The sequence below is a fragment of the Mesitornis unicolor genome, unplaced genomic scaffold (genome assembly GCF_000695765.1).
Source record: "Mesitornis unicolor isolate BGI_N332 unplaced genomic scaffold, ASM69576v1 scaffold8074, whole genome shotgun sequence".
Classification (NCBI taxonomy): Eukaryota; Metazoa; Chordata; class Aves; order Mesitornithiformes; family Mesitornithidae; genus Mesitornis; species Mesitornis unicolor.
The window spans coordinates 35698-56802 of NW_010177988.1; the positions used below are offsets into that span (position 1 = coordinate 35698).

At 36.0% G+C, this 21105-nt stretch overlaps 1 protein-coding gene across 5 annotated transcripts in view; it reads left to right on the top strand.

Moving 5' to 3' along the window:
• The window catches only part of MARK1 (MAP/microtubule affinity-regulating kinase 1), a 34971-nt gene extending 14149 nt beyond the window's left edge, over positions 1-20822 (top strand). The window contains exons 7-17 of one of the 5 annotated variants that reach the window (XM_010182294.1): positions 155-391; positions 480-599; positions 4674-4773; positions 5359-5471; positions 6738-6891; positions 8045-8238; positions 10850-10950; positions 13798-13959; positions 14562-14816; positions 17712-17756; positions 19868-20822. In XM_010182294.1, the coding sequence (XP_010180596.1) occupies positions 155-391; positions 480-599; positions 4674-4773; positions 5359-5471; positions 6738-6891; positions 8045-8238; positions 10850-10950; positions 13798-13959; positions 14562-14816; positions 17712-17756; positions 19868-20222 (1836 nt within the window). In that variant the 3' untranslated portion in view covers positions 20223-20822. Of the gene's footprint in view, positions 1-154; positions 392-479; positions 600-4673; positions 4774-5358; positions 5472-6737; positions 6892-8044; positions 8239-10849; positions 10951-13797; positions 13960-14561; positions 14886-17711; positions 17757-19103; positions 19111-19867 lie in introns of all 5 variants that reach the window. The other 4 variants (XM_010182293.1, XM_010182295.1, XM_010182298.1 and 1 more) reach the window with 4 other exon arrangements.
• Positions 20823-21105: the final 283 nt, after the last annotated feature.

Consider the following 21105-nt stretch of genomic DNA (forward strand, 5'->3'; position numbering starts at 1 on the left):
GGGGATTAGTTTCTTTTGTTCTGCAAGGAAGATACAGTTGGTGAACCATTTTAGAAAAATATATTTTTGCATTTATTGAGAAATGGTACACTATAATATATTGATCATACTCTGATACATGAATAGTCCTTTTCCTCTTTTGTTTTTCTCTTAGGCAGAAAACCTTCTACTTGATGCAGATATGAACATTAAAATTGCAGACTTTGGTTTCAGTAATGAATTTACAGTTGGTAATAAACTGGACACTTTTTGTGGAAGCCCGCCTTATGCCGCTCCTGAACTTTTCCAAGGGAAGAAATATGATGGTCCTGAAGTGGATGTGTGGAGCCTTGGGGTGATTCTGTACACACTAGTAAGCGGATCATTGCCATTCGATGGTCAGAACCTAAAGGTAGAGTTACAGTATGAAAGTCTGGCTTTTATTTTCTTTACCCTTCTATCTCGTTGCGGGGCTCACCTTTTAAAACTTTATTTTAAAGGAACTGAGGGAGCGAGTACTGAGGGGGAAGTACCGCATTCCGTTCTATATGTCCACAGACTGTGAAAATCTACTTAAGAAGCTGCTAGTACTGAATCCAATAAAACGAGGCAGCTTGGAAGTAAGTAATTTCATCTTCAAAAAAAGGAATTTTCAGATTATGAAAGAATAAAATACAGTAACTGCTTAAACTTCTTTATTTTCAGGATAGGTACTTCCTGTTTTCAGGGCACAAACATCTTGGTAAAAATATAAATAAAAGGAAACAGTGCAGCTTGAAAATAGAAAGTGTTAATGAATGAAAGTCTAACCTTAATTGCAGCTGTCTAAAGGGTGTCATTTAAGAGCATTTCCAAGTACAAACTGCTCCCACTTGTTTCAGTCAGATAATGAAGCTGGTTCAAAATGTGTGGAAAGCAGGACAAGATTGTTAATATATTCTGCTTGGAGTTTTTCAGAAAACAAAACAAAAAACCTCACAAACAAAACCAAAATTGCAACAGGCTGTACCATAAGTATTTTTGACTTAACTCACCATGTTGAGCATGACTTCTTAAAAAGGATATATACAAGAATAATTGTGTTAGAAAACTACCTGAGTTTTTTGTTTGGTTTAGTGCTGTAATACAGATAAACACTAGGAACTCTTTGAGTGATAAGCTAGTAATTGCTAGTTGTTTCTGTTCAGTCGTTTCTTTTCCCACTTTTAGGAGACTTGTTTCTGAATAGCTGGAAAATTAACATGTGTAATGTTACCTGCTGTTTCCCTGAGCTAAAATCTGTTTTGAGAGTTTTTGCCGACTTAAGATTATTTTTTTTTTTGTTAGTAAATGAGATTTTCTCTTCATGGGATGCAGAGAATATCTCTGCTTAGCTTGTCAAGTGTCTAAAAGGTTCAGTGTTTTTAAGGGGCAGTTTTGTTGTTAAAGATTGCTGTACTGACATGTACTAGCTGGATAACTCTGGAGCTGGTATTTAACAGATACTTTGTATGGAGTTCACTCTAAATGCTGCTCTGTTTTATTTTGTGAATTCTTTAACAAAGAGAGACTTTTAAAAATAACATCTACTAACCATAGAGATGAAAGTAGAGCAGAAGATAAGTAGAATGGTTCTAGAATAGTATTTGCATGAGTTAATCACCAGTGACTTTTGTTTCATCTTTCTGTGCATACTTGTGCAGCGTTGGATGGTGTTCCAGAGAATAAATCCCATTTAAGCAGCTTTTTTTATTTGTAATGGCATGACTTACGCTTCCTGGCCTGGATGCTACCTGTGCAAGGAAGCATGCATTTACTGAGCCCTGTCTGCATTTCAAGCTGATGCTGCTTTGTGACTTGTTATAAATAGTTTCAACTTGAATAAAATCTGTGCTGAAGAGAACAGTGAATGCTGGCTTCTACTTTACTGGTATTCATTAATTATGTTGTATTTATTACTGCCTAGAAGACATAACAATAAAAGCGTAGTCACTTGTAGATGGTAAAAGATACTTTTTTTTCCTTTGTCATGTTTTAAGTTTTAGGAAAATAGATTTTCTTAATTGAACTTTCCTCTGGATATTCAGCAGTTTCTCTTCAGATTTAATTTCACTTTCATTCTAGATATTGTAGTGTTAGCCAGTTCTTCTAAAAGTCCTTCCTGTCCCTAGAGAGGTGTTGGATAGTAGCCTCCCTGGAACTGCATAGTTGTCACATGGTACAGAAGAGAGCAGGTTCATGTTATGTGTGACAGGGCATTTTGAGCCAGTGCCAAAACACTGAAGATAATGGGCATTGATCAGTGTGCTAATCTGAGCCAGAGACACAGCACAAACTTTTTAAAAAATGAATGTTTCTGAAACCACACTTGTTGAATTAGAAAGTTATGGTATGTGGTTTGGAAAGAAATTACTGTTTCTTCTGTCCGAGCTCTTCTAAAAATATGTATTTAGAATGAAAGTATATATTTAGTAGGAGTTTCTAAAAGTGGACTGACAATGTCATCATAGGTGGGGTGGATTTTTGTTTGTGCTTTGTCTTTCAAATTATTTGCTCAGTCCCAGCCATACGTTTTTCCTGGACTGTCCAACAGGATGTTTGTCAGTGACATTAGCATCAAAGCTGAGACTGATGCAGGATCCAGCACCGTTTCGGTTAGCCTTTTCCTCTGGTAAGGACCCCAGGCAAACCTTTATTAAAATGGTTTGTCTAGGCTTCATGGTTGCAGCAGAAAGAAAACATTTTAGAAGCAAGAGAATGTTGTTGTAAAACAGTAAATCTTTGCAGGAAGAGATGAGAAAAATGCAGTGTCAGAAAATATGTGGCTCTCTCTTAACTATCATGATTTCAATAAACTCCTCCTCCCCATTAACCTTCAATTCTTTGCATAGCAACACTATGTGAAATTCCCATAGAGCATATTTATGCTTACAAAGAGTAATAGAGCAGCTAATTTTGATACAGATAGGTCTTGATGTTTGTTAAACAGCTTTCCTGAAAATTGAGGAAAACTTCACTAATAATATCTAGTTGGTTGAAATTCAGTTTTGGTTGATCTTTAAGAAATACAGTTTTGATCAGATCTTTAAATACCCTGACCAAGGCTTCTGCTTTTTAATCAGCTGACTGAGAGCCCAGCTGAACTTCCACAGATGTAATATTGATCCTGGAATTGGTTCATTTCAAAATGCTTGATTGTAAGAGCCTGTTTTAAGAGTTGAACAATAACTCACTATGCCTATGTATTTAAAAGACAGAAGCAAGCAAAAGTCAGATCACATTGAACTATAGATCCACCTACTGAAGAGGCATGAAAAACTGTAAGTGGGAATTTTTGGGTTTGGCTGTTAATCCAAGAAGGATCAGAAAAGGGAGGTAGGATTTGACCAGTGTGATTCCTGTCATCCAAACACCTCATTATGCTTAAATTTTAGATGTGATTAACAGTATCTTTAAAAAAGTTACAGTTGCAGATACTGCATAGTACTCTTGGGGGAGTCGATCATGTTACTGCAAAGCTACAAATACGTAATCAAAGTCTGTTGTCAAATACACTTGTGCTCTGCGTGCTAGAAAGCACATATTCGCATTCCCTTCCCCTTTATCCTCCTCAAAAGCCAAAAAATGTATTTTGTGGCAGAACTTTGAACAAATCTTTAAGTCTTATTGTCGGCAAAACGTTAACTGGCCCAAGTACAAAGTTCTGTATTGTTCTAGTAAAGATGCAGCTGTTTGGGTCTGTGATTTGGCAGCAGCAGTACATACTAAGAATTTGGTTATATCAATGGCAAATTGAGTCTCTTTTGTGAGAAATAATTCAGTGTTTGCGAGGCATATTTGGAGCCTGTGGGAAACTCAATTTGCTGGCACTTGTTTTACTCTTCTGTCCATCTAGAGAGCAATATTAGCATCTGTCCCTAAAGAGGCATGTGTTCCTTTTGCTGTAGGAGGAAAATGTTTTTAGCTGTTTTAAAAAAGATGAGTACATTCGTAGGTTAGGGATTCCAGCTGATCAGTCTTGCAGGCATAGAAAAGATCCAGGCCTCAGCAGAAGGAAATTTCCCAAAGAATGCAGGAGGAATTTTGAAAGCAAATTTCTGCATGGCATAGAGAGAGTTAAGAGGCATTTCTCCCTCCAGCCAAACTGTGAACATATTTAGGTCAAGTGCAGTGAGAAGATCCATAGGAAAAAATGACCAGTTGGCATCATAATCTTGAAACGAATGACTGTAGGAACCATCAGCACGCTCCTGAAATATTCCTTTGTTTCTAAACAATTTCTTTGTTATTATTTGAAAGACTTATTTATTGTGATAGAGTTGGTATTGTATTGACATCTAGGGATCCTAACCAAGATTAGAGCATGAGTGTCAGGCACTGGACAAGATGAGATTGAGATGGTGGAAGTGAAGGGTACAAAATGAAAGATTTCTCTGTGTTTGAACTGCAGGTTTTTTCTCTCACTAGTTTTTCTGATATTTTAGGTGGGAGGGTTGTATTGTAAAGGGTAAATAGTAGGGGGGAATGAACTAATGGAAACAAAAGGATGTTGAAGATAAAAGAAGAAACTGTAAGATGTGAGGGGGAAAAGGTATGAGAAGGGAGAGCAGCATTCAGGTTATTAATTTTGAATTGTTTTTCCCCAGACCTGCTAGCACAGATTTAATCAAGTACGGTAAACAGCATATTGACCTAAAGCTCATTTCTTTCTTTAGCAAATTATGAAGGATCGGTGGATGAATGTTGGCCATGAAGAAGAAGAACTAAAGCCATATACTGAGCCTGAACCAGATTTTAATGACACCAAAAGAATAGGTAAGACTTTAACAAGGATGTTACATCTGATGTATGTAGGCAATTTTATCTTGTAAGTCAGACTAAACTAATTTATTGATTTTTGAGATACAATCTCATCATACAATGTTTTCTTGTTATTTAAATAAGATATTTCATTACAGTGCCCTCCTTTTAACTACTGCTGTGACTTCACTGAGCTGACATGAATCTCTGAGCACAGCAGAGCAATTCAACAGGCAGAAGGAAACAAATGTTCTTGTGAGGTCAATGATTTTTATCCATTACGGTCAGCGAAGATACTGTGTTGGCCCTGTAGCTGTTCATAGTTTCTGTTTGCCAGTGTTTTTTGTCTGAATAATAGTTCAACATTATTCAACATATTTAATGTTGAATAACACAGTTGAGAGTTTTCAAGAAGAAAATAACAATGAAAGTTAAGGCAAGTTGTAGCCTTTTTGATTTTGCACAGCAGAGATTATGCTGGTTGAGTTGAATTCTAGTTACCTATTAAATTGTAAGGGTTTTTTTTCATTTTCTTTTTTCTTAAGTTCTCAGTAAACCCAAGCACTTACTCTGCTGATGTATCTAACTCTTAACTTTTAGACATTATGGTCACAATGGGCTTTTCAAGAGAAGAAATCCATGAATCTTTAGTAAACCAAAAGTATGATGAAGTCATGGCTACTTACCTGCTTCTAGGTAGAAAACCACCTGAAGTAAGTGCTACCCAGTTTACATAATTTTATTTTGTCCTTTATATCTGGCTGGGTTGAATATTCTCATTGCTGATGTTTTATGAACTATTTTGTAACATCTTTTTTTAAAAAATTGTGATAACTTATTAATGTCTTTCCCTTTTCATATCATCTTGGATATCTTGTTAGTTGCCATATGAAGAAATAAATTGAATTTAGTATCTTCACTTGCTTGTAAATGTTTAATTGCTTTTTTTTTTTAAGCTAGCTGTTAATCTGAAGTGGCATGACTTCTAAGTGCTAAGTCTTCTTCCTTTTGTGTGTTTACAGTTAAAATCTGAAATAGTTAATTTGACTAGAGCAGTTATTCTTCTAAGATGTGACTTTATTTCTCAAATATACTCATCCTTTTTCACTCATATACTATATTATAGTCTATTTTATTACTTAATAAATAATTGCATCATAGTCATTAATTTGTGATAGAAAATCTTTTGACTGTTTTAGAACTAGAAAGATCTGTAGATCTTTTGGGACCACAGGGTTTTTCGAGAAATCAAGCCATGACCAAGGCTTTGTTTTTGAAGTATTTTTTTCCTGCTGCTTCATTTGCCTTCCTTCATTTCCAAGATAGCGTAGATCTGATGTATGCATCCTTGAGTGCATTTTCCCACAACATCTCTGAACCAGAATTCCCATGTGGTGGTGGAGCATGGAGGGAATCTATCTAAAATTATTTTGACTCAAACTACATGGAAGAGGGTATTTGCCTTTTCACCTGCTCTTACTTACAACTTTAGGCTTCTTAGGTATCAACAAACCAGTGGCTGAGTTACATACATACCTTTTAAAGATGCGTTGAAGGCCATAAAGAATCCTTGAATCAGTAGTACTTGGGTTTTTTTAGCCCTTCTGACTCAATCCAATGTGTTTTGAAATTGTTTTGAAGCTATAGATTTTCTTCAAGCTTTAAAAAAAACAAAGAAACAAAAACCAACAACAAAAAAAAGAGGGAGCCATTCATTGGCTTAGGTTTTAAAATAGCACAACTTTTGTTACTGTCAAGATTCTTCTAATTTTATTTTAAGCATTCATTAGCTTCTTAGCTTTAGCTATGTGTTTATAAGCACATTAAAGATGGGTAAAGTGATAAAATTAATCTTGAAGAAAATTAAACTCTGTGTGTAATTTTAAAAATGTCGTTGATTGGAACTCTTGGCTTTATTATGCCACACAAGTACCAATAATGAATTTTGTTCATGCTTTGAAAAACTGTTTTTCTTGTAGTTTGAAGGAGGTGATTCCTTGTCCAGCAGCAACTTGGGTCAAAGGTCTCGTCCCAGCAGCGACCTCAACAACAGCTCCGTGCAGTCTCCCGCTCACCTGAAAGTCCAGCGGAGTATATCAACTAATCAGAAGCAGCGGCGGTTCAGTGATCATGGTGGGGATGACATTCCAACAAGTAAAGTAACATACACAATTTAAGTCTGAATGTGCAGTGTTTTGTGAACCAGGCAGGTCCACCACTCTGTGCATTTGTTGTGTATCTCATCATGCTCCGCTGTGATGCTTTTATTTGTATGAACGCTTCTATGGTAAATCTGGGTCAATGTCATTTACAGATTTAATCTTTTGGACTCGTTACTTGGTTGACTCACTAAATAAGAGCTTGAGGATGTTTCCTGTTTAGGAAGTAATGGCAAAACAGTGGTCTGGATAAACTGAAAGGCAGCAAGCCATCATGTTTATCAGTACATTTGGAGTTGCGGTCAAACTGTTTGTTGCCAAGAGACAGAAATTTTTTAAGTATTCAGGAAACATTTTTCAGGTGAAAGTGGTTACGCTAAAAAGGAGTGCTTGCTTAAAACATTAAATGAAAGGTGATTTTTTTTTTTTTTCCTCAGAGCTATCAAATTACTAAAAATATTTCTAAGATGTTTGGCCCTTTGCCTAATTTACATTGCTATGTCTATTTTTTTTTCCCCATTTTTAAACTGTTCTCCTTCTGTGTTAGTGTGGTGGTGTTTTTTCCAAAAAAGGAACCAATATGGTGAAGATCATCAGTTGATTTTATTTCAAGGGAATGTAAAATTCTACTGATGGAGAATTTGCCCCAAAGCGTTTTAAAGAATGATGAGAGGGAAAGAATTGTCATTTTTCCAAGTAAACGTGCTTTTAAATGATGTAGTTCTAGAGCTTTCAAGGGAAAAGGATCCCTCATAGTGTTTAGAGGAGAAGATATGTGGCCAAAAGTACTAAAAAAAAAAAAATTGAAAAATACCTTCTAATTCATTTTTTCATTATATTGCACAAATTGCATGGGTTTAATATGAGAATTAAAATACTCTTTTAGTTTTACATATTGATGTGAAATGGGAACTAATTCTGAACTGCAAATTAGTAATGAAGAGAGAGGGTAAAAAGAACGTAGGCTGTCAAAGCTCAATTTAATAGGTTGGTGTATGTGCTGAGATTGCAGTCATAGTCATTCAGACACTTTTTTTGGACTCAGTGAATTATATTTAGACTATTTTGGTCAAGAAAAATACAGTGATTATTTTTAGGTATTTATTAATACCGTTTTTATTTGGCAGTTGGGCCCTCAATTCCTCCTGCTGTGTCATACACAAAAAGGGCTCAGGCAAATAGCGTGGAAAGTGAACAGAAAGAAGACTGGGACAAAGATGTCTCACGCAAGCTTAGCAGCACTACGGTGGGATCCAAAGGAGAGATGGCTGCAAGTCCACTCGTGGGTCCAGAAAGAAAGAAATCGACTACAGGTCCCAGTGTGAGTGTGTGTGCTTTTGATATTTTTCCCTATTTAAACAAAATCTGTAGTGTAAGATTACTATAGACGTAAAGGTTACTGAATAAGCCACTAAGTCTATTTCTGGTAACTTTTACTGGCAGGCAGAAATAGGCTACAGTGGATGGCTTTTAAAATAAACCATTCCTTTCCCCCATAACTTTACTGTTTCTAACACTAACATAACAGTGAGCACAAGAAAGTCAGCACTTGGGCAAACTGAAGATCTGTCAAGACAAATAGTGGGAAAGAATTTAAGGAAAGAACCTAAGAACAGAGCCAATACTAAGTGCTCTTTTTGTAGTTTCTGATCCTTGTGTGTCTACAAGGAAGTTAAGGGACTTCCTGAGTTGTAGATTTCATCTGAATAATCCTACGTAATATCTCTCACCACCTTTTTCCCTGTGAATTTGTCTGTTTAGCTTTCTGAAACCACTTCAGTTTGGACTTCAGAAATGGGGTGAAGTGAGGGGGAACAACCCACTTGTTCCCTGGTGTATGTGCCTGTTGTTGTTATGAATTACAACCTGGTTCTTGTATTAAGAAAGTATTAATTTGCTAGTTCTTCTGTTAGCATATCATTCATAGTTTTGTAAACCACTATCACATTACTGCCTCAGACATCTTCATTCCAAATAGGAGAGTCTGTCTCTCCTGATGTGAAAGCATCTACTTTGCCTTATGGAAGTTCATTTGCAATAGTATCGGTGTTCAGGGTATACAATGAAAGAAATATTGCACAGTGTTTAAACAGCTACTTAAGAACAAGAGTTCACATTAAAAATAAATAAAAAGGAAATACCTGTGAATCATAATTTAAGATTCAGTTATACTTTTTGCTTTTCAAAAAGTATGCTGTATTAAATACAAAAATTCTGGCCATCTTTTAGTACAGTAGACAGCAGAAATTCTCATTGCCCTTTGGGATTCTACATGATGGCTCACATCTTTAATATTCTGGGAAGGTGACAGGCATTTCTGCTAGAATTCTCTTTAAACAAAATAAGTGCTGAAGTTCATTTAACTCTTAATGTTCTGCAGGCTGTGTCTGCGATACATCCACAGAAGCTTTAAACGTTTGAATTTTTTCAAATTTTAAATAGCTTTTTTCCCCTCACAAGGAGTCTTCGAAATCATGGCTGTGTGGATTGCATGCAGGAGCTTTGAGTCTTCCAAGATCAGATTTTGTATCTGAGCTTTCCCAAAACTATATTGCCCCAAAGCTGATTACAGTCATGTATGGTGAAGCTGATATGTCAAAAGCATTTCTCTGCTTTGTGAGAACTAATTAGAGTATCTTTGCTGTGAAGAATAAGGGATTGATTTACTTGCGAATGGCAACTTCAGTATTTGTACATTTTTAGTTCTGTTACTATTTTTGAGACTTAGCTGAAGGCTTTGTGATAGGCACAATTAAGAAATAGTGGTGCCTGATATTGAAACAGTAGTTAAGCTTGAGCAGCTTACACAGAAAAAAGTTAATTTGTTTTTTAAAACTCAGATATTTAAAATTAACAAAGCTAAATTAATGTGGATAATTTAAAAATATTTTTGTGTAACTTTGAGGGTAACTTGATGCTAGGGAAGGCAGGACTTCTTAAAGACATAGTTATCACCTTCAGTCATTAGTCTAACTTAGGAGAGTTTAATTTCAAAAATGGTTACTGCAGTTGTTAATCTTCCTTAAAAACTGGCTTTGAAGCAGTTTATTCAGTAGTCTCTGATGTCTACTAAGATGTAGATGAGGAAGACCTAAACACACAGAAAATCTTGCAGAGTTCATGGTGTTCTATAGTAACTGAGTTGAGTGTATTTGAAATCTTTTTGCCAGCATGCATCGGTGTGTAATGTTAGTACTTAGCAAACCTTTCCCATCCCAAATTCAATATATACTCTGTTAAAAACTGGGAATCATACGTCATGTACTGAAAGTAAGTCTTCAGCAGCTAATTTGTGGATGGCAAGGGGAGGAGAGAGAATGCTTGTGTAGGTATTTTATGAAGTGTGTGCAAACCAAGATTAGTAACAGAAAGTAAGTTTCATCAGTATTTGTTGCTGCAAGACCTATTTGCCATGTTATCTGCATCATCAATTCTGGGTTGACTGACACAGATTGGTAGTATCTTTTATTTTTCTCTTGAACACACTTTTGACAGGGAGCAACAAACAGTAAGGCTGGAGCTGTAGTTGGCAATTTAATCCGCACAGGGAAGCCTTTCAGCCAGTCGGATCGATGTGTTTCAGATTGCAATTTGTTCCTTTGATTCCAGAGACAAATAATTTAATAACACAGTACATGGGAATTGGATACTACTACTTGGTAAAGCAAGTGTCAGCAAAATTAAATTTCTCTACATTTTCTTTTAGCATACTCTCAGTGGTACGTTAATGAGGTGGTGAATGAGCTATTGGCGGGAAAAAAAAGCTGGTTATATTAATTATTTGTGTCAACAGATTAGTTCATTTGAAGACATTAAGAATGTACATAAATGGCTGAAACTTTGTTCCGATTCACTTCCAATGCTTACATTTTTGTACAGCATAATACATAGTAAAAGTATTTAATTTAATTTTAATCTTAATTTTCTTCTAGAATAATGTATTTTCTGGTAGTGGAATGACCAGGAGGAACACTTACGTTTGTGAGCGTTCTTCAGATCGCTATTCTGCAATACAGAATGGGAAGGACAACAGGTATTCTTCAACTCGTCTTGCTTTTTAATTTGGGTACAAGAACTGAGGCATAGTAGTAGGTTATGCAGTTAATCAATACCATTATGAAGCATGGTGTAAAATTCATAAAGTCCAAGGGTATTTTCTCATTTTGTCTTCCAGTTTCTGTGTTTGTGATGAAATCTATAACTAAATATGTAGATCTGCCTTTCTTTCTTCTTATGGAGTGACATTTTTTACCAAGGGTTGTCTTTCAACACAGAGTAACTGTGCTCACAACTGGGTAGGCAGTTCTGCCGTGGGGAACTTTTAGATGGATCACCCCAGCAGTGTAGCCTAGTCCTTTTTTCATTTCTCCTAGTAATCATTTAGAAGTTTAAATTGTTAAGACTTCTTGTTCCTTTTCAATTTATATTTTTTGGCCACTTTATATCTGTTTGTGGGATGGTAATTACTCAGTTTAGTATATTTTGTTAAATACTATTGTATTTAACACTGCCACAACTGTGTTTTTAAAAATTTATTCTTTGTTCATTAACTGCTGTAGCTGACTAAAGAATAAAGGTTTTTTAAAAATTTTTTAATGTTTTTTTTCAGTTTAATGCAATAGATCCCACTCTGACTTTTTTAAGCTATTTAAATGAAACAGTTAAGGTAAAGTGAACCAAAAAATCCCTAGCATGAAATAACATAAGCTAGTAATGATGCGTTTAATTTTGGAAATAGAAAAAGTATAGGGCTATTGATCTATATTAAAATGATGAGCTGTGGCACATGTGAAGTACAGCTGTTTAAGTTGCTTTAAGGAGATATGTTAAAAAGAACAAAACATTTTCAGTAATTCAAATTGTTAGGCGTTTTCAAAAGTGTCTTTCCAATTTTATATACAGTTTAAAATATTTTAACTTTTGTAACAGTCTTTTTTTTAAAAAAAAGAAGATAACACATTGTTTAGATTTAGGGTTAAAATACATACTAAAATAGATTTTTCTGATACTAAAACCACTATAATGAGGGGGGTTTTATTTTTAAGTTTTTCATTTTATAACTTTTTTTTCCTGTAGTATTGAAAAGACAACTGACTCTTAATCTCTGTTCCTTTCACCAGTGCAATGAATATGCTCTGTTCTTTGAGCATGTTTTGAAAAATGAAGGATGAGAATTTCCTTCTGAGTTGTATTTTTGCGTTTTCTACCATACATTGTGTTACAGTTCAGTTTGAGTTTGGCATAGCTGAACAATCTTGTCGTTCATCTGAAATCTTTACCTCTTTGCTACAGATACTATTTCGCTTTGAGACTGTTGCTGCTAATACATTATTAATGTGATTTTGTTTATGGTTGTACAGGCAAAGCTTTAATTTGACTTAAGTAATTTGACTTTTGTTTTAAAAATTAGTAACAGTAGTTTTGCTGCTACTTTCACCCCTTCCTTGCCACTTAGGCACAGCAGAAATAAAAGTACTGGTGGAAGGAGCTGTGTCCTGAAAGGGCTGGCTCAGCCTAGCAGTGGCTGGGGTAGAGAGCTGGTACAGAAGGTGAATATTCTTCCTTGAAGCAGAGCAGACCATTTTGTTCCCCTTGGCCAGCAGCTGCAGGTGCTGCTCTGCGAGGCTCAGGAAAGAACCTTCCCTTGCCTGGGTGGAGCACTGCCTTCTTCATGGGGTTGTGGGCAGACTTTTACATCATGTCTCTGTTGGAGAAGCAAGCCCCTGAGTGGAGCTTTTACAGCTTTTCAACATTTTATTTCACTTTCAATGCTTATTTGAAGGCAGGTGGAGGGATTTTGGTTATCATTTGCCTGTAGAGATTTCATCTTTTGGAAGACATCCAGCATGGCAGCCCCAGGTACTGATAACCAGAGGATTTTTCAAATTGCAATGCTGTCATTGTCAGAGGCGGTTTATGGCATATTGACATTCTTTAAGGTATTGAAGATGTCTTTCAGAAATGAATACGATTTTGTGTTGCTGAAGAAATGTAGTAGCCATGTAATAAGCTATAAGTAATTGCACATATGTAACATTCCAAGGTGTTACCATGATAGAAAACAAAGTTATTAGAAATACAGGCATGAGGCTACCTATGTTTTGTTTGTCTTTCATTGTTCCTTAGTGATATAACACCTCTAACTATTTAATAGCTGAAGACATTTGGAAGAACTTAAAGTGGAAGGGAGGTTTTTTTTTTCCTGTCCTGAGTATTTTTACCACTTACCAAAAGTTCAAAATTGGCAACTTTTTGGTAAATAAGAGGAAAATAATTCAGAATTGCTTTTGTGGCTGTTGAGTGGTTGCTGCTTGTTGACCTTCTCTTCCATAGGTTGAGGTTGATGGAGCTGCCTTTCCCTTAAAGCACTATGGAAAAGTCCAGAGGAGAAGTACAACTTGGTGCTTTAAAAACACTGTCACTTCCAAGTGATAATGTGACAGCAGTTCCAAATGTTTCAAATTTTAGGTGTTTGAGTTTTAACTGGAAATAAGGGTATTCACTTCACACAGAGGAGTCTGTTTTATCAATCCATTTAAGTCTTTTGTGAATTTCTTTTTCAGGATTTTTTACAATTTCAATGTATTTGTAATCTGTCTTCATTACTTTGAATAATGTGTGTATAAGCTTTAATCTTAAGAGGGATGAAAAGGTCTAATTTAACATATATGGTGATTTGATTTATGAATGTACATAATTTTCTCAGAATTCCGTATTCTTTACTGACTAAGGCAGCCTGGTCACTCAGACTTCTGGTTATTTAAACACCACTTCCTATGTTCTAAAGGAAAAAAATAGTTATTTTCCCTGTTTTCTGTGGGGTTTTACGCTGACCTTTCTTTTCATCTATATCCCTCCTGCCTCGCTGCCATGGTAAAAGCCTAACAGAAATGTCTGCAAGTAGCACATCTTCTGCAGGCTCAGCAGTAGCTTCTGCTGTGTCAACACGGCCTCGGCATCAGAAGTCCATGTCTGCCTCTGGACATCCTATAAAAGTTACACTGCCAACCATCAAAGATGGCACTGAAGGTTACCGACCAAGGTAATGAATGGATTATTATATCTTTAATGCTGTGCACATAAGAAGTTCCTTGACTGCCTCCTTCTGGAAGCTTCTGGAAAACTTAAGTAAAATGTAACTAATGTAGACAGGACTATCCAGCACAGACCACCATAGATTTAAATGAAATACTGAAATGTTAATCTCTTGGTTTTGTAGATTGCTAAAAGCCTACAGTACAGTTGCTTTTACTATTAACTGCCCAGATAGCTTTATATATTTATTTGTGCCAGATGATCACTACAAACGCTTGTGTGTTAAAGGTTTTTATGAACATATTTTTCCGGAAGAGGGCTGGGAACACTTTCAGATCTTACTACAGACTTCTCTGCACTTTTCCATTGTCCTATTATCTATGTATACTTTTTAAACTAATTTTAATACTTAAAATAATTTGATTCTACAATGAAAATATCTTTTGATTGCTTCTAAGTATGCATCATAAAAGCAAATCAATAGGAGAGTCAGGTTTTAAAAAATGAAGAATCAAGAGCAGAGGTTTTTTCCTGTCTTTGAGAAATGGTTGTCATGTAGGAGGGTTTATAGCATAGTCTTTCTCTTTATTTACGCTTCTGTTTTCCCAGCAGTGCAACTCAAAGAGTGCCTGCTGCTTCCCCGTCTGCTCATAGTATTAGCACTACCACTCCAGACCGAACCCGCTTTCCTCGGGGGAGTTCAAGTCGAAGCACTTTCCATGGTGAGCAGCTAAGGGAGCGGCGTAATGCCACTTACAATGGACCGCCTGCCTCACCATCACATGAAACCGGTGCTTTTGCACATGCTAGAAGAGGGACATCAACTGGTATAATAAGCAAGATAACTTCCAAGTTTGTTCGCAGGTTAGTACCTCGATTTTTAAGAGAGAAAAACAAAAAAGCCCAGCCTATAACTAGGGCCATAATTGCGAAGTCATTGAGAATTTCCAGTTTAAGTCTGAAGTAAATGTAAATTTAGTTAGAATGCTGCTTGTTTTGTGTTCCTTCCAGAACCTGCCTTGTTTTACTCCTGTGTGTATTGTAGCCATTATGTTTCACCAGCTATTCTGCTTCTTTATCTTAAAGGAGCAAGAGAATGCTACTCAAAGGTTTTTTTTGTTCATGCTTTACAGCTAAAATACAAAGATGCTACAATTAAGTTAAAATCAAGTGAACTTAAATACTGAAAGCAGTGACTTAAACATGAGTCATTATTTAATGTTAAAAATATTTTAACTGGATGCAGTTCAGTGCAAGGGCTATATTTACAATTATTTTATTGCTCTGCTTAGAGGGAATAGGTATTAACAAATTATTTTGGGAAATTCTAAAATCTGTAAATAAATGAGAAGCTTAGAAGTAGGCAGAAGTCTGGATGTCTGGAGATACTAATATTTCAGTGTCACGCAGCCTCTTGTATCGTGTTACCAGCTTCTTCAATTGTAAGTTCAGGTTTCCAAAAGAAGTAAACCCACAGACCCTGGACCTGCATTCATTCCTGTGGTGATGCTGACAGTAGTAATACTGTGAGAAGAGGTGCTGTCAAAAGATTTTAAAATACACTGTTTAATATCAAGTGACTGTTGACTTAGCAGTCACAATAGCTTTCCCAAAAAAGGGACTTAATTTTCAGTTTGTCTCTTTATAATAGTGATTTAACTAGAATTCTTAAGCCTACTTATGGATGTGTCCATGCTGTGTTGTCGTCAGTTGTACAACAGAATTCAGTCTTCGTTATCTCTATTTTCTTTGCAAATTCATGATGTTAGGTACTGAATTCCATCATTTGTGTGTTTAAAACAAACAAACAAAAAAAGATAAATTCAAAGCTAGGTTTAGCTAGTATTTGCAAATTTGTGAGTAAAATATCATGAGTTGCATAAGGTGATTTTACAAGGGAAAAGACAGCTAGAAATGCAGTGAAGTTCCTCAAAGTAGGACTTTATGGACCTCATGGTTGGACTTGATGATCTTCGAGGTCTCTTCCAACTTGAATGATTCTTTGATAAAATTGATTAACCTGGTAAGCTAGAAGTGTGTCAGTGTGTGTGTAATTAGTGCTTCCTATGATGACTTAAAAAAAAAAAATAGTATGTGAATGATTTTCTTTTTTCAGAAACCTGAAGATACAGGACTATGACCCTCCATTATTGGTATCTCCAGCACTCACATAGTTGAGGGGAGACAGTCTGTTCTCTGGTTTCAAAAAGAAAAAAATGTAGAGTTAGTCAACTGCGGTGTCAGTGTAGATTTCCAAATGGAAAAAAACCGTATTTTCTGTTAAGTAAGTAACCAATTTCAAGAGCACAGGCTGTGTTATAGCTCGTTGTTTGCAAGGAATGGTATCTTGATTTTTTTTTTTTTTTGAAGAGTCAGATCCAAAGAATCAATATTTTCATTATATTAAACTACAGTGTTAAAATAATACTATAAACTGTGTATTTAGGATTAACGTATTGTAAATTGGTGCCTTTTAAAGTGATCTTTACTATAGAACAATTTTATTCAATTTCCTCTTATGTTTTATACTGCTGAAAATACCTTTTCCTATAGTGAAGGCCTTGTAAGGTTTTTGTTTGTTTGTTTTGTTGCTGGTGGTGGTGTGGTTTTTTGTTGTTGCTGTTTTGTTATGTTTTTCTTGTTTTAGACTTTGGGCTGTTTGAGACTTTTAGTGGCTGGGATTATATGGGTGGAGGTTTCGGGGGGGGTTCTGCTGTTCTCTTAGTTGGATCACATAACTGCATGCCTTCTAACTTCTGTACTGTTCAGGAAATAATGGTTTAAAGCATTCTTTGATTAGAAGGTGTCATGAAAGACTTTTTTGACTTTACCTTATGGCAAAGGTAAATGCCTTTTCTGGTAAGTATATGAAATAAATGCATAATGAGAATACTTAATGAATAGGGTATTGAATTATTTTGTATCAATCATTTATGTCCAATTATACTTCTCTGATGTTAGTTACTAAAGTATTTGTGTTTTGAAGGTTAATTAATTAACTAATTGAAATTGGATGCTAAAATCTTTGTACAGCAGCACTAGGAACATACCTAGGTGGCTTATACTATCTATGGATATCTTTCAAATTGCTTCAGACTAAAATGGCGTAATACAAAAGAGTTCCTTGGTGAAGTACAGCTCTAATTCAACAATATTATAAAAAGATACGTTTTAAGATCAAGCTCATTGGTGATGTTACCAAAGTCAATGTAACAGCTGATTTGCTTAAAGTTAAGCAGATGTTGTAGTAACCTTTCTGAACTGGGCTCCAAACATTTGGTCTCCCAAACTCTTAGGCATGTCTTATTTATAATTACTTTAATGTGCTTAAGCATGGGCATGTACCTAAGTGCTTTGAGCACTGAGGTCTAAAGGCCTGGCCCAAAAGGGTGCAGAGTGGAGCCCCCCTGGACCACCTTGATCGACGACTCCTCTGTGCTTGCTGGAATTGTGTGGCCATTGCTCTGTCTGCAGTAGGTTGAGAACAAAGTGTTAACTTTGCCATCGGTTTAAAAACAAACAGACAAACAAAAAAACAATTACATGTCAAACTGAAAGAAGTTAAGATATCATAAAGGGAAATTAAAGTTACAGCTGTGAAAAAACAGTATTAAACAGTATTAGGCTTGACATTATTATACTGATTTTTTTTTTATTTTTTTTTGTTCAGTAGCTATTTAATATTGTTCTAGATGTAGGTTTTCTTAACTTTTATTTTTCACCTTTATCATTGAATCTCAACCTTAACTTTGTTTTGAGGGATCCAAGTGAAGGCGAAGCCAGTGGCAGAACTGACACCTCAAGGTGAGGAGCCACTATTAATACTTCGCTCCTAGGTCTTTCGCATCAAGGTTTAAGTGATTTCTTAAAAACTTTTAATCAGGATGTAAAATAGAGTAGTGCTTAAGTAATCTGCATTTCAAAAATGTTTTTTATTTGTTGGGGAGGGGGTTTTGGCGAGGTCCTTTATCCCTCATTTTTGCTTTCTTGTGAAGTATTTAATATAAAAAAAATATTTCAGCATATTCCTTTGAATAATAAAATCCCCTGTAGGAGTTAACCAATCATTTAGGCACTTAAAATCATGTTTTGGCTTGTAAGTATTTAATAGTGTTTACTTTTGGTTTCAGTGGAGAATGTAGTATACTTCGTGTGTGTCTGTGTGTATATATGTATATATTAAATTTTTACTATAATTACATACTGTTTTAATTATTAAAGCTGCTGTTTGCCAGAAGTAAACACTTTATAGTCTCTGAGAAATGAATGTCACTTTGCACTGAGAAATAAAACAAGTGACATTCAGACAAAAAGGGTGGTGACTGCTAAATATTGAATTTGTATGGCAACTGCTGTACACAAATATATCGATGCTTTGTTAGTAATAAAGCATTCCTTCATATGCTCATTTTCCAGTATATCTGCTCTTTTGCCATGTTTCAGCATTTGGTTCTGCATTTTTGGTGTGCTTAGCACAGTGCATAACTTTTTATTTTTACGCTCTCTAATGAACAGGCATTGTAGTTTGCATTCAAAACTGGTCCCTTACAGAAAGCATCGACCTAGTTTTCAAAACAGAAAGCCTTTATTTTTTAAAAAAATAAGCAGCACATTCTTCACAGGATACATTGTGTAATACACAACACATTTTATCTACATTAGCCCTTTTCAATTCGAAGTCTATTAGCTGTCGAATTCTCGACATGGAAAGGAAAAAAGAGATTAATCAAATGTTCAAATGAATTGAAGTGTGAAGTTGCTTTCAGCTCTTGCTTTCATTCTCTAGCTTCCTCTACTTTTTGTCATCCTACAGTGTCTGTTTTGGGCCACAAGTCGTTTGAGATCTTACCCCTGCCATGCTCTGTCCCTTGATATTGATGTGGTTCTGTGGGGAATCACACTGATAGTTAAATTAAAAATGTTTGTTTTGACTCCTCTCTGAACAGCAACAGTAATACAGACTATGAAAAGTCTACAGACTATGAACAGCACCCTTCCTCAGTGATGGATGGGGAGGCATCAGGCACCTTAAGTACCTGGTACAACAACAGAAATAGTTGGCTGTGGAATTACTTTAAAATAATTAGTGCTGTTTCTCAAAATGCTTTCTACAATGGAATAAATAATCTGTTTGGTAAGGAAGCATCAGAGTAAGAACGTTCATTGGAAATTACCCCCTTGAAATTTTGTCCAGATTATTTTATCAACTACAATACTTTGTCTACATGTCACTTTATTCTGTGAAAAAGCTTCTGGCTGTGTACTCAACCACTTGACAAATAGGCTGTTCACAACCAAATTACAGCACAAAATTTTGCTTCGTCAGTTGAATAAAGCACATTATTATAAGGTCTCTTTACACAGAGGTCAAAAATACATGGAAAAGGGGGGTGGGAATTAACTGAGGATTTGTGAATTGCAGGGTAGGATTTCTTCCTCTGCTGCTTTTAAAGTATGATTTATGCTTCAGGACTGTGTCCCTCAACTTCAGTTTTTTTGGCGTATGGCATGCTCCAGATCATGAAATCGGCAGAACTTCAGTCATGCTTTTACATAGATTCCACTTTCTTTGGAGCAGTATGGAGTAACATGTGTCTGCTGCAGTTACCATTGCACATGTTGTCATCAGAACGTTTTAGAGCAGGGGTTTCCAAACTGGGTTTGCTTGCGTGCCACCACTGGGAGCTGCACCAGCGCTGGCAGCAGCTCCCAGTGCTGTGCCAAATCACACGTGCGGGCAGGAGATGGTGCACCACTGTTCCAGCAGTACCCACCTGACTCTTTGAATTAGCTCACGTGTGACTAGTGATGTGTCAATCACAGTTTAGAAACCCCTGGTCAAGAACTGCAGTTCTCTTCTGCCTCTTGGCTATAGTGCTTTTAGTTTTGACTGTTCTGCATGTCACCTCTTCCAGGAGTGCTTCTGGGGAGCCAAAAGACAGAGAGAAGGAGGATGGCAAAGATTCAAAGCCACGCTCCTTGCGGTTCACATGGAGTATGAAGACCACTAGTTCTATGGACCCAAATGATATGATGAGAGAGATTCGGAAAGTGTTAGACGCAAATAACTGTGATTATGAACAAAAAGAGAGGTTTTTGCTCTTCTGTGTTCACGGTGATGCACGACAAGATAGCCTTGTTCAGTGGGAGATGGAAGTCTGCAAACTGCCACGATTGTCGCTCAATGGAGTTCGTTTCAAGAGAATATCTGGGACTTCTATCGCATTTAAGAACATTGCATCCAAGATAGCAAACGAGCTTAAGCTGTAAAGAGAACCTAAATTTTTTGGGATCAGGGAAGATTCATACATGATCTACACTTTGAATGTACTGGTTACGCCTAATGTGATTGGCCTGTGAAACTCCCCATGTAGAAATTGCCCTTATTGCAATAAGGTTATACATAGTTATTCAGAATTGTAAAGTTAAATCCAGTATGACCTATATTAAATAACTGTAGCTAAAGAAGTTATGTTCACATGTACAGGTAAGTATATAGAGCATTCTGTTCATTTGATGTTCATAGAGTTGTATAATAAAAAGATGACTGCTTAAATTCAGATCTTGTATAGTTGTCTAGATTTCTGCACAGAAATGTATGTTTGATGCTTTGAGTTGGAAAAGTTCTTCCCTATCATTTACATTTTGGGTGGTTTTTATAAGTCTTACCTCTGTCATGCATTTTTTAAAAAAAATCTTGTGTCCTGAGTCAAATGCACAAAAATAGTTTTCACAACTGTAGCATGACCATTTTTAATTATTTAAAGATTGTTCATTGTCTGAACCAAAAGTCGATGAATAATCAGCTTTTGTTCTACACAAGACTGTTCCTGCTTATCTTTGGCTCTTGTTATTGGACAGTGTTTAGTTGAAGAAGAAAAAAAAATACAAACATGTTTACAGTGTTGGCACTTACAGTTTAAAAACTTTGTTCTGCCTTGGGCCAGCTCAGAGCTGTGGGGGGAACAGAAACCAGGTGTAAGTGATGCCCTGTCTGCAAATTACAGTGCTCACTCCCGTGGCCCACTAACAAATGTAGCACCAAAATGAAAAACCGTAACTATTTCATTTTAATATCATGGTGTAAAATATCACTTGTTTGCTGCCTTCAGAATACTATAAATTCCATTTTATGGAAATATATTAATATTGG